The sequence below is a fragment of the Rhinichthys klamathensis genome, unplaced genomic scaffold (genome assembly GCF_029890125.1).
Source record: "Rhinichthys klamathensis goyatoka isolate OS25496 unplaced genomic scaffold, OSU_Roscu_1.1 h1tg000636l_1, whole genome shotgun sequence".
Lineage (NCBI taxonomy): Eukaryota > Metazoa > Chordata > Actinopteri > Cypriniformes > Leuciscidae > Rhinichthys > Rhinichthys klamathensis.
In genome coordinates, this window is record NW_026607082.1 from 393578 (window position 1) to 406561 (window position 12984).

The window sequence follows — 12984 nt, forward strand, 5'->3', positions numbered from 1 at the left end:
AAAAACTTAAATCCTCAATCAGTAGTGCAACTGCGAGTTGGTGAGGCCTAAAATTGTCTTGACATGCATATGATTAAGCTTTGATCAAACAATATTTGTATGAGTTCCCCAAAGTGATGCTGCATGTTCGACTGTTGTTTGTTGTTTGTGTACCTTTGCATGAATGAGTTGTTGTGAATGTTTATGCTTGTTTGTGTGAGTTTACTTCATTTCTATTGGCACATATATAATATATATATCTGTACTGTATATGTGTGTGATATGTAGGTGCTGGATGGCAGTGAGAGTCAGTACTCAGGGATGCAGATCGGCACACTGCAGGATGAAGAAGAGGAGGGAGCAGCTCCACAACCTGACAAACCTCCAGAGCCTTTCTCCCAGTCAGCACTGGGTACACATACTCACTTGTACACTTGCTCAGTTATACACCTTGCTTTATTATTTATCCTTTTGGCTCACAGTTCTGTTTTCTCTTGTTGCATAGCTTTAAGTAAGCCCCATCTTCTGGAGGGAAAAGGTCACAACAGGCAATCATCTGACAGCAGTGTGGATCGATTCATACCAAAGGAAGAGGTTCTGGAACCTGCAGAACTTGACAACAAGGTGAACATGCACGTAAAAAATGTTGTAGTACATCTCAAGTCCTCACAGATCCTTTACAGAGTTCTAATAGTTAAACTGTGCAATCTGTGCATCTTTTTGTGTATGTTCTGTGTGTTTAGCCATCTAGGATTAAAGGAGATATTGGTCACTATACTGATCCAAAGGAAGAGCCTCTTGTGCACTGTGTCCGGCTGCTGTCTGCCTCCTTCCTGCTCACCGGCCAAAGAAATGGTGAGAAATATGACTATAGCTTCACATGAACTCTCACAATAGCATATAAGGCTGTTGGGGGTTGATGTTTGCTATTTGAACATTTAAAGTGTGTTTCTTCATTAAATATTATGTATGTATGTAGTAGGGCTGGTTCCTGATAATGAGGTGCGTGTGAGCGTTAAGGCGTTAGCCGTTAGCTGTGTTGGGGCAGCAGCAGCTCTTCTACCTGAAGCCTTCTTCAACAAACTCTACCTGCAGCCACTAGATGGACAACAACCAGATGGTGAGAAATTCACTGACAATGATCCTGTTCATCCATCGATCTCCCGCTCTCTGTTTTTTTTTTTTTTTTTTTCACATTATTTTTTGTTTTGTTTTTGTTAGGACAACTATTTCTTTTTTTTTTATGTCTACTTTGTTTTGTTTTGATGTCTGTTTTTGATCAGTTTTGTGTTTTGACATCTACCTTTTGATTTGTCTTGACATCTGTTTTGTTTTTCTTTTGTTTTGACATCTATTTTTGTTGTTTTGTTTAGTTTTTTGTTCTATTTAGGTTTTGACATCTGTTTTGTTTTGTTTTTTGATATCTATTTTTTGTTTCGACATATATTTAGTCAGTTAGTTTGACATCTGTTTTGTTTTCATATCTATCTTTTGATTTGTCTTGACATCTGTTTTGTTTTTCTTTTGTTTTGACATCTATTTTTGTTGTTTTGTTTAGTTTTTTGTTCTATTTAGGTTTTGACATGTTTTGTTTCGACATATATTTAGTTAGTTAGTTTTGACATCTGTTTTGTTTTCATATATATCTTTTGTTTTGTCTTGACATCTGTTTTTTTTTTACATCTACTTGTTTTTTCATTCAATATAATTTTTGTCTTGACATCTGTTTTTTGTTGTTTTGTTTTGACATCTATCTAGTTTTTTGACACCTTTTTTGTTTTTGACATCTGATTTTTCATTTGGACTTTCTTTTGTTATGCTTTGACATCTATATGATTTTGTTTTCATCTATTTTTTTTCTGTTTTGTTTTGACATCTTTTTTTGTTGTGTTTTGTCTTTTTGTGTTTTAGTGTTTTGTTTTTGTTTTCTTGTCTTTTTTGTAAATATATTAAAAGTAAAAAAACAAAAACAAGCTGTGACTTCAACTGCTGGTGTGTGAAGATGTTGTGTTTGTCAACAGAGCAACAGTACATCAGTGATATACTGCAGTACATTGAACACGGGGATCCTCAGATCAGAGGAGCCACTGCCATCCTGTGTGGGGCTTTAATCCAAGCTATCCAGCTCAAGACACGCTACAACACGGAGACATGGCTGTCCCAAATCCACTCGGTCACAGGTTAAAACTACAGCTACAGCTTGATCAAATGAATGACAAAATCCTAAGGCCTGTCTTCACATTCTCTGTCTTTCTGTTTTCTCAGGAAACTCTCTTACAATCGAAAACGTTGTTCCTCTGCTGCAGCGAAGTCTAAAAGATGAATCTTCAGTCACGTGTAAAATGGCCTGTGCTGCTGTTAGGGTGAGAATATACTGTACATAAATAATGCTAGTTTATGCTTGTCTGTCAGTTTTGGAAGATTATAATTATAGTGTGTTTACTCAACCACAGCACTGTATCATGGCGCTGTGCAATGGCAGTCTCAGTGAACTTGGCCTCCAACTGCTCATTGATCTGTTGACCCTGAAGGACTGCTCTTATTGGCTGGTTCGCACTGAGCTCTTAGAGACGCTTGCTGAGATAGATTTCCGGTGAGGGCACAAACTTTACTTAGTACTATTTGATTGAATTTCAAAGCACATTTTGATAAAATCTTTTATTAGGCATATATATGTTTAATGACTGTATAACTGTTGAACTTTGTGAAAAATCACAAACATCTGAATGTTAAAATCACCTGTTTTTTGTGTTTGTCAGGTTAGTAAGTTTTTTGGAGAGAAAAACTGAGAAGTTGCACAAAGGAGAGCATCACTACACTGGGGTATGTCATCTCTCTTTATCTCCTTTCTCAATTTAAGATGGATTAATTTGTCATGTTTTATTTATCTAGTACAAAATAATAATAATAAAAATTCTGTCATTTACTCGCCTTTGTTGTTTTCATATGACTTTCTTTCGTAAATTAATTTCTGAAGAATATACTGGTCATTTTTTTTATTAGATAAAATCATCACAAAACATTATCTAACACACTTTACCCCATATACAAATGCTTAATGTAATAATTCATGGATCATCTTTTTCTAAACAATGTTAAATGATTAATTTATATATTGGCAGTTCAGCATAAATATGATTGTACCTGAGACAATCATAACTTCAATCATTTTTGAACTGCAAAAAAAGCTACACTTCCTGAATATATTTTTTTAAATGAACAGTATTTTTTATTTATATTATATAACAAATATTTTAGTGCTGTCAAGTCGATTAATCGGATCTAACAAAAAAGTTTGTTTACGTAATATTTGTGTGTGTAGTGTACATATATTATTAAATTGATATATATCATATATATGTCTGTGTATGTACATATTATGTAAACACAAACTTTTATGTTAGATGCGATTAATTTCGATTAATCGATTTGACACCACTAATGTTTTATAATATATTTTACAGTATAAGAAATGTAATTAATATTTAATTATTATAAAATTGTAATTTTTATATTATCAGTTGTTGAGGCTGCAGGACAGAGTTCTGAATGATGTTGTGCTTTATCTACTGGGCGATGATGACCCACGTGTGAGACATGTGGCAGCAAACACCATCGGCAGGTATTTACACGTTTAATCTTTGACCAATCATCTCCCAGCTACACATCACAAATCTCACACTCTGATTTTGATCGATCTCTCTCCTCAGGTTGGTGCCCAGGTTGTTCTACGACTGTGACCAGGCTCAAACAGACCCGGTTGTGGCAATAGCACGAGATCAGAGCAGTGTGTACCTGCAGCTGCTAATGCACGAGACCCAGCCTCCATCACAGTTCACTGTCAGCACCATCACACGGTACACTATAGACATACTCCATTTACATGACACCAGTGTTGTGTTTAAAGGGATAGTTCATCCAAAAATCATAATTTACTCACCCTCAAGTTGTTCCAAACCTGTATACAATTCCTTGATCTGCTGAACAAAGAAAGATATTTTGAAGAAAGTTTGTAACCAGGCCACTTTGGGGCACCATTGACTTCCATAGTAGGAAAAAAAAATACTATGGAAATGAATGGTGCCCCAGAACTGTTCAGTTTCCCACATTCTTTAAATCTTCCTGTGTGTTCAACAGAACTTTATACAGGTTTGGAACAACATGAGGGTGAGTAAATGATGACAGAATTTTAATTTTTGGGTGAACTATCCCTTTAATTAGTGTTTAACTGGCAGATTTCCTTTTTTTATTTTTTAAAATAAATAAATACTGTTATTCATGAAGGGCACTTTAAATTCTAATTAAGTTCTATTGCAAATGAATGTGGTTCTTTTAAACTTTCTATTCATCAAAGAATCCTGAAAAAATTTATTATGGTTTCTACAAACATATTAGGCAACACAACTGTTTTCAACAATAGTAATAAGAAGAAATGTTTCTTGGGCTGATATATTATAATAGAAAACAGTTGTTTTAAATTGTAGTAATATTTCACAATATTACTGTTTTACTTTATTTTTATCAAATAAATGCAGCCTAGGTGAGCATAAGAGACTTTTTTTTCAAAAGCATTGCCGACCTAACAAACGCTTGAATGGTAGTCTACTTGGCTTTAATCTTATTCTTTATATGATCTGTTTTATTGTAGAACATACCGTGGCTACAATCTGTGTCAGAACGCACCAGATGTTACCGTAGAGAACAACCTATCTCGGGTCATCACTGCCATCTCCCATGCCCTCACCTCCTCCACTTCCAGAGCCATGACTGTGAGTGCCTCAACTTTTGATTGAAATTGATTTAAAGGCCACCCTTTGTTTTATATATATATTTTTTTTAACGGTCTCTTAATACCAAGACTCCACAGAGGTTAACATTTTTTTGGTTGTTTTAGACTAAGATCATAACTTATTTTTCCCTCAACAAACTATAACAAAACAAGGCAGAAATTTTTTTATAATAATGAAAGGCCTCTGTGGGGTTCCGTATGGTTGGAAATAGTTCAGTTTGGTGTTGCAAAAAATAACTTTGTGGTCTTATTTGAACCTAATATCTAATCTCTTTACTTAATGTCATCTCTCCAGTTTGGCTGTTGTGAGGCTCTATTCCTTTTGTCCAGCACGTTCCCAGTGTGCACCTGGAGCACAGGCTGGCACTGTGGCTTTGTGAGCTCTTCTGTCTTTCATCTCAACCGCTCCAGCCAGTACCGCAGCCGAGGACGCTCCTTTAGGTACACACTCACAAAATAAACTGAACCTTAGGGCAATAATGTCTTTCTTCAGGACCATGAATAAAGCCTGCTTAGATTTGATGTCTTGATCATATCGTTAGTACAAAGAGAATAAAGTCAAGCTCAATTGGTAATGCAAGCGCAATGTTTTATCTGTCTGTTTCACTCTGCAAAGGTATAAATGAGCTCTTTTTCTTTAGTCTCTCTCAGTCTGGCAGTAGTGAGGAGGTGCGCAGGTCTCTGACGGTTGGCGTGGCCGGTATAGTTTTGTCTCTCCTCTCCTCTGCTTGGTTCCCTCTTGATCTCTCCGCCCATCAGTCTGCTCTTCTACTGGCTGGAAACCTACTTGCTGGTACATCAAGTTTTGAACCTCACTGATTACAGAAACTTAATTTATGTTATAATATAAACAAAAATAAAATCTGCCAAACGTGAGCGAGCAGCCTAGGAGGATTAAGTGTGATTTTTATACCGTTTATGTAAAGCTGATAGACGTATCACCTGTGGAGCACAAATTTTTTGTATTATTATAATATATATATATATTTTTTTACATCTGTTTGAATTTAAAATGTTGTTTTCTGCCTGTTTTTGAAGCTATTGCACCAAAGTGCATGAAGAGTCCATGGGCAGGTGAGGAGGAGTCTAACCCCGCCCCCTCTAAGGTGGAGGAGGCGTGGCCTGCTCTTAACGACCGCTCTCTGGTTGTTATGGTGGAGCAGCTGTTCTCGCACCTGCTGAAGATCCTCAACATCTGTGCCCATGTGCTGGATGACACACCCCCAGGCCCTGCAGTCAAGGTAAAAATGCATCCAATAGAGTCTGGTTATAATAATGCTATAAATGCACAACACATCAGTAATATTTCATATTTTCTCACTATATTAAAAGCTTCATTATTTCTGTTAATCCTTCCTGCCAGGCTACTTTACCATCATTGGCCAACACTCCCTCTCTCAGTCCAATCAGACGGAAGGGTAAAGAGAAGGACATGACGGAGCCAAGCAACACCCCCATGAGCCCAAAGAAAGGAGGAGAAACCAACACAGGTACAGTCACACCTACAGAGCTTTGAGTACACAAGGAAAATGGGTCTTTGTTCATTATTTATTAATTGAATATTTACGGTTGTCTTGCACTGTGTTTTCATACAGGTAGAGCAGTAGACAGCACCGGAATAGCAGCAGTTAACAAGTCCACCACTATGGGCAGCTTTTATCACCTTCCTCCTTATCTGAAGCTTTATGATGCACTGAGAGCTACACACACTAACTACAAAGTAAGTCTGCAGTCATAAGCATTTTGATTTGTCTTTTATATATACTACTGTTTAAAAGTTTTTTTTCTTTTCTTTTTGTAAGAAATTATTACATTTATGCAGCACGGATGCATTAAAAGGGACAGTAAAGGCATTTTATAATGTTTCAAAAGATTTCTAAACTCAGCAAATTAAGAAATGTCCCTTTTTTCAGGATGCTATATTTTAATGATCATTTTTGTAAAATCCAAATAAGCTTTACAGATCACTTTTGGAAAGTGTTTAAACAATGTTTATCATGCTTGTTTAATTATTGGACATGCATCTGACTCTGTAGATGAGTCAGTAGACCTATCTATTGATTTTGAAAAACGCAGGGGAAAACGCTCTGTTCACCTGTGTGAACATGCCATAGACCTGTGCTGCAGGAGGCATGAGAACTGCAGATGTGGCCAGAGCAGTAAACTGGAATGTCCGTAATGTAAGACACCTAAGACAGTGCTACAGGGAGACTGGGAGGACAGCTTGCAGTGCCAAACCACATATGTCCCCCCAGACATGTTAGAGATATCACAGCAAGAATGGGCAAATCTGGCTCAGTCCATGAGGATGAGATGCTCTGTAGTACACCCAAAAATTTAAATTAGCCCATGATTTACTCACCCTGAAGTCATCCTAGGTGTATATGACATTCTTCTTTCATATGAATACAATTTGAGTCATATTAAAACATTTCCAGACTCTTCCAAGCTTTATAATGGCAGTAAATGGCCATTTCTGTTTTGAAGTCTATAAAAGTGCATCTATCCATCATAAAAGTGGTCCCCACGGCCCCGGGGGGGTTAATAAAGGCCTTCTGAAGCGAAGTGATGCGTTTGTGTAAGAAAAATACCCATATTTAAAACTTTATAAACTATAAATACTGGCTTCCGACCAGTGTTGAGCATGTTACTTAAAATAAGTAATTAGTTATAGTTACTAGTTACTTCTCACAAATAGTAACTGAGTTACATCATTATAAAAGTAACTAATTACCAGAGAAAGTAACTATTGCGTTACTTTAAAAAAAAAAAAATTCAAATAGGCCTATATCAAATAATTTGGATACCCCCAGTATGTTAAATAAATGAAATGGACACTTAATAGTGTAGATTAGTGTTCAATGTTTTATAATAATAATTTATTCTATTTTAATGTTGCTGTGGGACAATGTGAGAGACGCCTATTAAATTCAATATATTATTCTAAATATTAGCATTAATATAGTAGAACAATAAAACATTATAGATAGTTTATACTTAATATCGCACAGACCCCAACTGGCCAACAAATAAATTTAAAAATAAATTATGCTTCTTAAGAAATGTACCAAAAATGAATAAAAATAATGAAAAAATTAAAAAATACATACTCTTTGTGCATATTAAAATGATAAAACTGTTACACAACTTCACAACTATTAGACATACTGTAGCCTAAGTATTTTCTTCCTAACAAAAGTAAACAGTTTAACAAGTGCTCTCTCAATATAATACTGAACAATTTACCACAAAAAAAATATAATACTAAAATATAATATTTTGGGGGTTTATTTTTATAACCTATAGCGAACGTCATCATCAGAGGTTATTTAAGCCAAATTCTAGACATGTTTGGCGCTTGTGTTTACAACCGGTCAAACAAAGATGTTTTCTGTGAATGTTCCCTGCAGGTTATTTTCGGGTTTTAGTTTATAACCTAAACAGAACGTTCCCTGTAGGTAATTTTTTAGATTTTATTTGTATGACCATGTAAATTAATTAACGTTGCAGATGATACCAATAGGCTATAGATAATGCTGTGTAATGCTAAAATATGTCATTTATTTATAAACAAACTATATAATGCTCGGACACCCTCGGTGTCTCTTGCGCAACTGTTGAGCGCGCTCTCGGACACACTCGGTCTCTCTCGCGCATTGAGCGCGCTCGCGGCGTTCGCTTCGCTTTAGTCCACTCCGGTGCCTCATAAACACACACACACACACACACACACACACCAGAGAAAAAAACTTTGCAGGTCCTATGGCGGAGAGAGAGCCTACTCGGATGAAAACCGCTTCAGTGAGTTCAATTATAGTAACGCCACATTTTTTTTTGTCAGTAACGGTAACTGCGTTGTAACGGGGGAAACAGTAATTCGTTTGATTACTCGTTACTAAAAAAAAATAACGCCGTTAGTAACGCCGTTTATTTATAACGCCGTTATTCCCATCACTGCTTCCGACAGATGGCATTACGCATCGATTTACGGTGGAAGACTAATCCCTGACTCGACGCACAACGTAATGTCGGAGGATTTCTATATAATAGAAGAGAAGCTTCAGTTTGTTGCACAGCCCTATTTGTTTAAACCGTGAGAGGCGTCTAAGCTTACGATTCTCCTACATCCTACGTCATACATGCGTCACGGGTTACTCCTGTGGCTCAAGTCGACTTGCGTAGTATGCGTACGTCGTCTGGCAGAAGCTAGGTATTTATCGTACAACAACGCATCGCTTCGCTTCAGAAGGCCTTTATTAACCCCCCGGAGCCGTGTGGAGCAATTTTATGATGGACAGATGCACTTTTATAGCCTGGCTGCGCCCTCCTACGCACTTCCGCTCAATTTCATTTTCCTTCAGTACTACGTCTGGGACTGCTGTATATTCTTAGGTTTCCAGAAATCAATTTTTTGTAGGACCAATCAGCGAACAGAGGTTGATGTAGTGCGCCAGTTTGAGTTGGAGTTCAGTAATGGCAGTGGAGAAAGACGTGAGAAGCTATTTGGTCCGTTGTTGCAAAACTGCCGAATATACAGAGGTTAAAGCTGGAGCAAGAACAATGTTTGCTAAGTTTTCTGGTGGCCATGATGTTGTGGCCCTCCTCCCCACGGGGTTTGGGAAAAGTTTGATTTTCCAGCTCACTCCGCTATAGCCTGGTGATCACTGTACAGCATTTGCGGCAGATCCGAAACGACCGCAGCGGCGTATTGTTAATGATTAGACCCAGCTTCAACAGTTGACTGAATACATCACTGTCCTTAGTGTCAAATATACATTTAGAATTTACAATTGTTCCTTGAACTCTTAAATTCGATGAACAAAACCTGCAGCTCTCGTTGACAGACATCTTATTCTAAACATAATCCCATAGACAGTAAGAGAAAGCATTATCCTCTGATCATTCGGACTTGTTGTTTCCGGCCGGTTTCGGCGCATGACATACGTCACGACCACACGTTAGCGATTGGCTATGGCAGATCCTGAGTGACTCTGGGCAGATCCAATAGTTTTGAACTTTAACAGAGAACCCGCCTACAAGGAAGTAAACGTTTCTCAATGGAGAGAGGCCAGACTCTCTGTACAAATGAAATGTACGAGAGTCTGGTAGAACCAGGCTAGCACTTTTATGGACTTCAAAACAGAAACTGCCATTCACTGCCATTATAAAGCTTGGAAGAGCCAGGACAGTATGCATCACGGTTTCCACATAAATATTAAGCAGCGCAACTGTTTTCAAGATTGATGATAATAATAATACATTTTTCTTGAGCAGAAAATCAGCATATTACAATGACTTCTTAAGGATCATGTGACACTGAAGACTGGAGTAATGATGCTAAAAATTCAGCTTTAACATCACAGGAATCAATTTAAAATATATTAAAATAAAATAAAATAAAATACTCACCTAAAGGGTTATTAGGAACACCTGTTCAATTTCTCATTAATGCAATTATCTAATCAACCAATCACATGGCAGTTGCTTCAATGCATTTAGGGGTGTGGTCCTGGTCAAGACAATCTCCTGAACTTCAAACTGAATGTTAGAATGGGAAAGAATGGTGATTTAAGCAATTTTGAGCGTGGCATGGTTGTTGGTGCCAGGCGGGCCGGTCTGAGTATTTCACAATCTGCTCAGTTACTGGGATTTTCACACACAAACATTTCTAGGGTTTACAAAGAATGGTGTGAAAAGGGAAAAACATCCAGTATGCGGCAGTCCTGTGGGCGAAAAATGCCTTGTTGATGCTAGAGGTCAGAGGAGAATGGGCCGACTGATTCAAGCTGATAGAAGAGCAACTTTGACTGAAATAACCACTCGTTACAACCGAGGTATGCAGCAAAGCATTTGTGAAGTCACAACACGCACAACCTTGAGGCGGATGGGCTACAACAGCAGAAGACCCCACCGGGTACCACTCATCTCCACTACAAATAGGAAAAAGAGGCTACAATTTGCAAGAGCTCACCAAAATTGGACAGTTGAAGACTGGAAAAATGTTGCCTGGTCTGACGAGTCTCGGTTTCTGTTGAGACATTCAGATGGTAGAGTCAGAATTTGGCGTAAACAGAATGAGAACATGGATCCATCATGCCTTGTTACCACTGTGCAGGCTGGTGGTGGTGGTGTAATGGTGTGGGGGATGTTTTCTTTGCCCAATTGGCACTAAGGGGCCTAAAGTGTGCCTTGTTTAAATGCCACGGCCTACCTGAGCATTGTTTCTGACCATGTCCATCCCTTTATGGCCACCATGTACCCGTCCTCGGATAATGCACCATGTCACAAAGCTCGAATCATTTCAAATTGGTTTCTTGAACATGACAATGAGTTCACTGTACTAAAATGGCCCCCACAGTCACCAGATCTCAACCCAATAGAGCATCTTTGGGATGTGGTGGAACGGGAGCTTCGTGCCTTGGATGTGCATCCCACAAATCTCCATCAACTGCAAGATGCTATCCTATCAATATGGGCCAACATTTCTAAAGAATGCTTTCAGCACCTTGTTGAATCAATGCCACGTAGAATTAAGGCAGTTCTGAAGGTGAAAGGGGGTCAAACACAGTATTAGTATGGTGTTCCTAATAATCCTTTAGGTGAGTGTATATATAATATATTAAAATAAAATTTTAAATTGTAATAATATTTCACAACATTACTGTTTTTATTGCATTTTTGATCAAATAAATGAAGCCTTGGTGAGCTTGAGTGTATATATTTTCAGTTAGCACTAACTGGTTAAGAGAACCTCTATTGACTATCTTAAGAAAAGATATCACAATAACATGCTTCGCTTTTTATCCCATTCCAAGTACTCAATTCGAAATGTCCGTCCCTACTGGATTTATCTTGCTTACATTTTTTGTTTTCTTTTCCAAGGTCACATTAGACCTTCACAACACCAATGAGAAGTTTGGCGGTTTCCTGAGGTCAGCGCTTGATGTCCTTTCACAGCTGCTTGAGTTGGCCACCCTGCATGATATTGGCAAAGTATGATGTCAAAGCCTAATTATATCTTTTCAATGAACAAAGTATGATATCTGAGCAAAAGTAATATTAAGAACAAACTTTCCCCCCTGTGTTTATCTGTCTAGTCTGTTGAAGAGATCCTGGGTTACCTCAAGTCCTGTTTCTCACGGGAACCTACTATGGCCACAGTGTGTGTTCAGCAGGTTAGACGTGCGCATTTCTAACTCTTCTGTTTTAGACCATGATTTTCCGGGGCTTCACCGTTTGCTCTTTGCTTACAGCTTTTGAAGTCGTTATTTGGGACCAATCTTGCATCTCAGTATGAGGGGGCCTCATCTCACCCATGTCGGTCCCAGGGCAAAGCTCTGCGGCTTGGCTCGACCAGCGTCAGACCCGGCCTCTACCATTACTGCTTCATGGCTCCTTACACTCACTTTACCCAGGCTCTGGCAGACGCCAGCCTCAGAAACATGGTGCAAGCCGAACAAGAACAGGACGCCTCTGGGTGAGTGAACAACATTCCCTCACAAAGATTTATCTGTAGATATAAAGAGGCCCATTATGAGTACACATGTCCTTTCTGTGATCCTATAGGTGGTTTGATGTCATGCAAAAAGTCTCCAGTCAACTGAGGTCAAGTATCACCAATGTCACTCGCCATCGAGGAGACAAGGTAAATTACCCGATGATATGTGACTATAATAATAAAAAAACTAAAAATATTCCAAAATTTTAAAGATGTTGACTGACATAATTATATATTTATTGTGGTAGATGAAGAATATATTAAAATGGATATATTTTGGGTGTCATTTTTTTAATTATGTGATGGGTCTGTTTGTTTGATAAGGTATTGTTTAGGTAACAGTTAGTAGTTCCATATTATTATTATTATTATTGTTGTTATTTTTTTATTATTAGTCGTTGTTGTATATGGTTTTATTATTTGTTGCTCTTATTTATTTAATGATTTTTTACAATGTTAAATTTATTTTAAATCAATAACTTGCAGACAGTGTTATTTTATTATTACTTGTGTCCTATTATTTTAATTATTCATATTTTCATTTTAGTAATTGTGTTATGTACTTTTGTCATTTTTATTAGGTTTTTATATTTCCATTTCGCTTTAAAATCTAAAACTTTATCTTAAACTTTTTATAACTTTTTATAAAGTTTCTAAGTTGAATTTTTTATCTATTTTTTGTTTTATTTTCATTTAAGCTTTATTTTAATTACCAAAT

At 37.4% G+C, this 12984-nt stretch overlaps 1 protein-coding gene across 4 annotated transcripts in view; it reads left to right on the forward strand.

The window, feature by feature from the left end:
• Positions 1–12984, forward strand: part of htt (huntingtin) — a 53073-nt gene that overhangs the window by 12718 nt on the left and 27371 nt on the right. For 3 of the 4 annotated variants that reach the window (XM_056241339.1, XM_056241340.1, XM_056241341.1), the window contains 20 exons: positions 268–391; positions 485–603; positions 723–834; positions 962–1099; positions 2001–2159; positions 2245–2342; positions 2433–2572; positions 2739–2802; positions 3501–3601; positions 3690–3836; positions 4628–4748; positions 5064–5209; positions 5410–5561; positions 5807–6009; positions 6132–6258; positions 6364–6488; positions 11651–11761; positions 11866–11943; positions 12022–12245; positions 12335–12413. In XM_056241339.1, coding sequence (XP_056097314.1) covers positions 268–391; positions 485–603; positions 723–834; positions 962–1099; positions 2001–2159; positions 2245–2342; positions 2433–2572; positions 2739–2802; positions 3501–3601; positions 3690–3836; positions 4628–4748; positions 5064–5209; positions 5410–5561; positions 5807–6009; positions 6132–6258; positions 6364–6488; positions 11651–11761; positions 11866–11943; positions 12022–12245; positions 12335–12413 — 2568 coding nt within the window. Of the gene's footprint in view, positions 1–267; positions 392–484; positions 604–722; positions 835–958; positions 1100–2000; positions 2160–2244; positions 2343–2432; positions 2573–2738; positions 2803–3500; positions 3602–3689; positions 3837–4627; positions 4749–5063; positions 5210–5409; positions 5562–5806; positions 6010–6131; positions 6259–6363; positions 6489–11650; positions 11762–11865; positions 11944–12021; positions 12246–12334; positions 12414–12984 lie in introns of all 4 variants that reach the window. The other variant, XM_056241338.1, reaches the window with a different exon arrangement.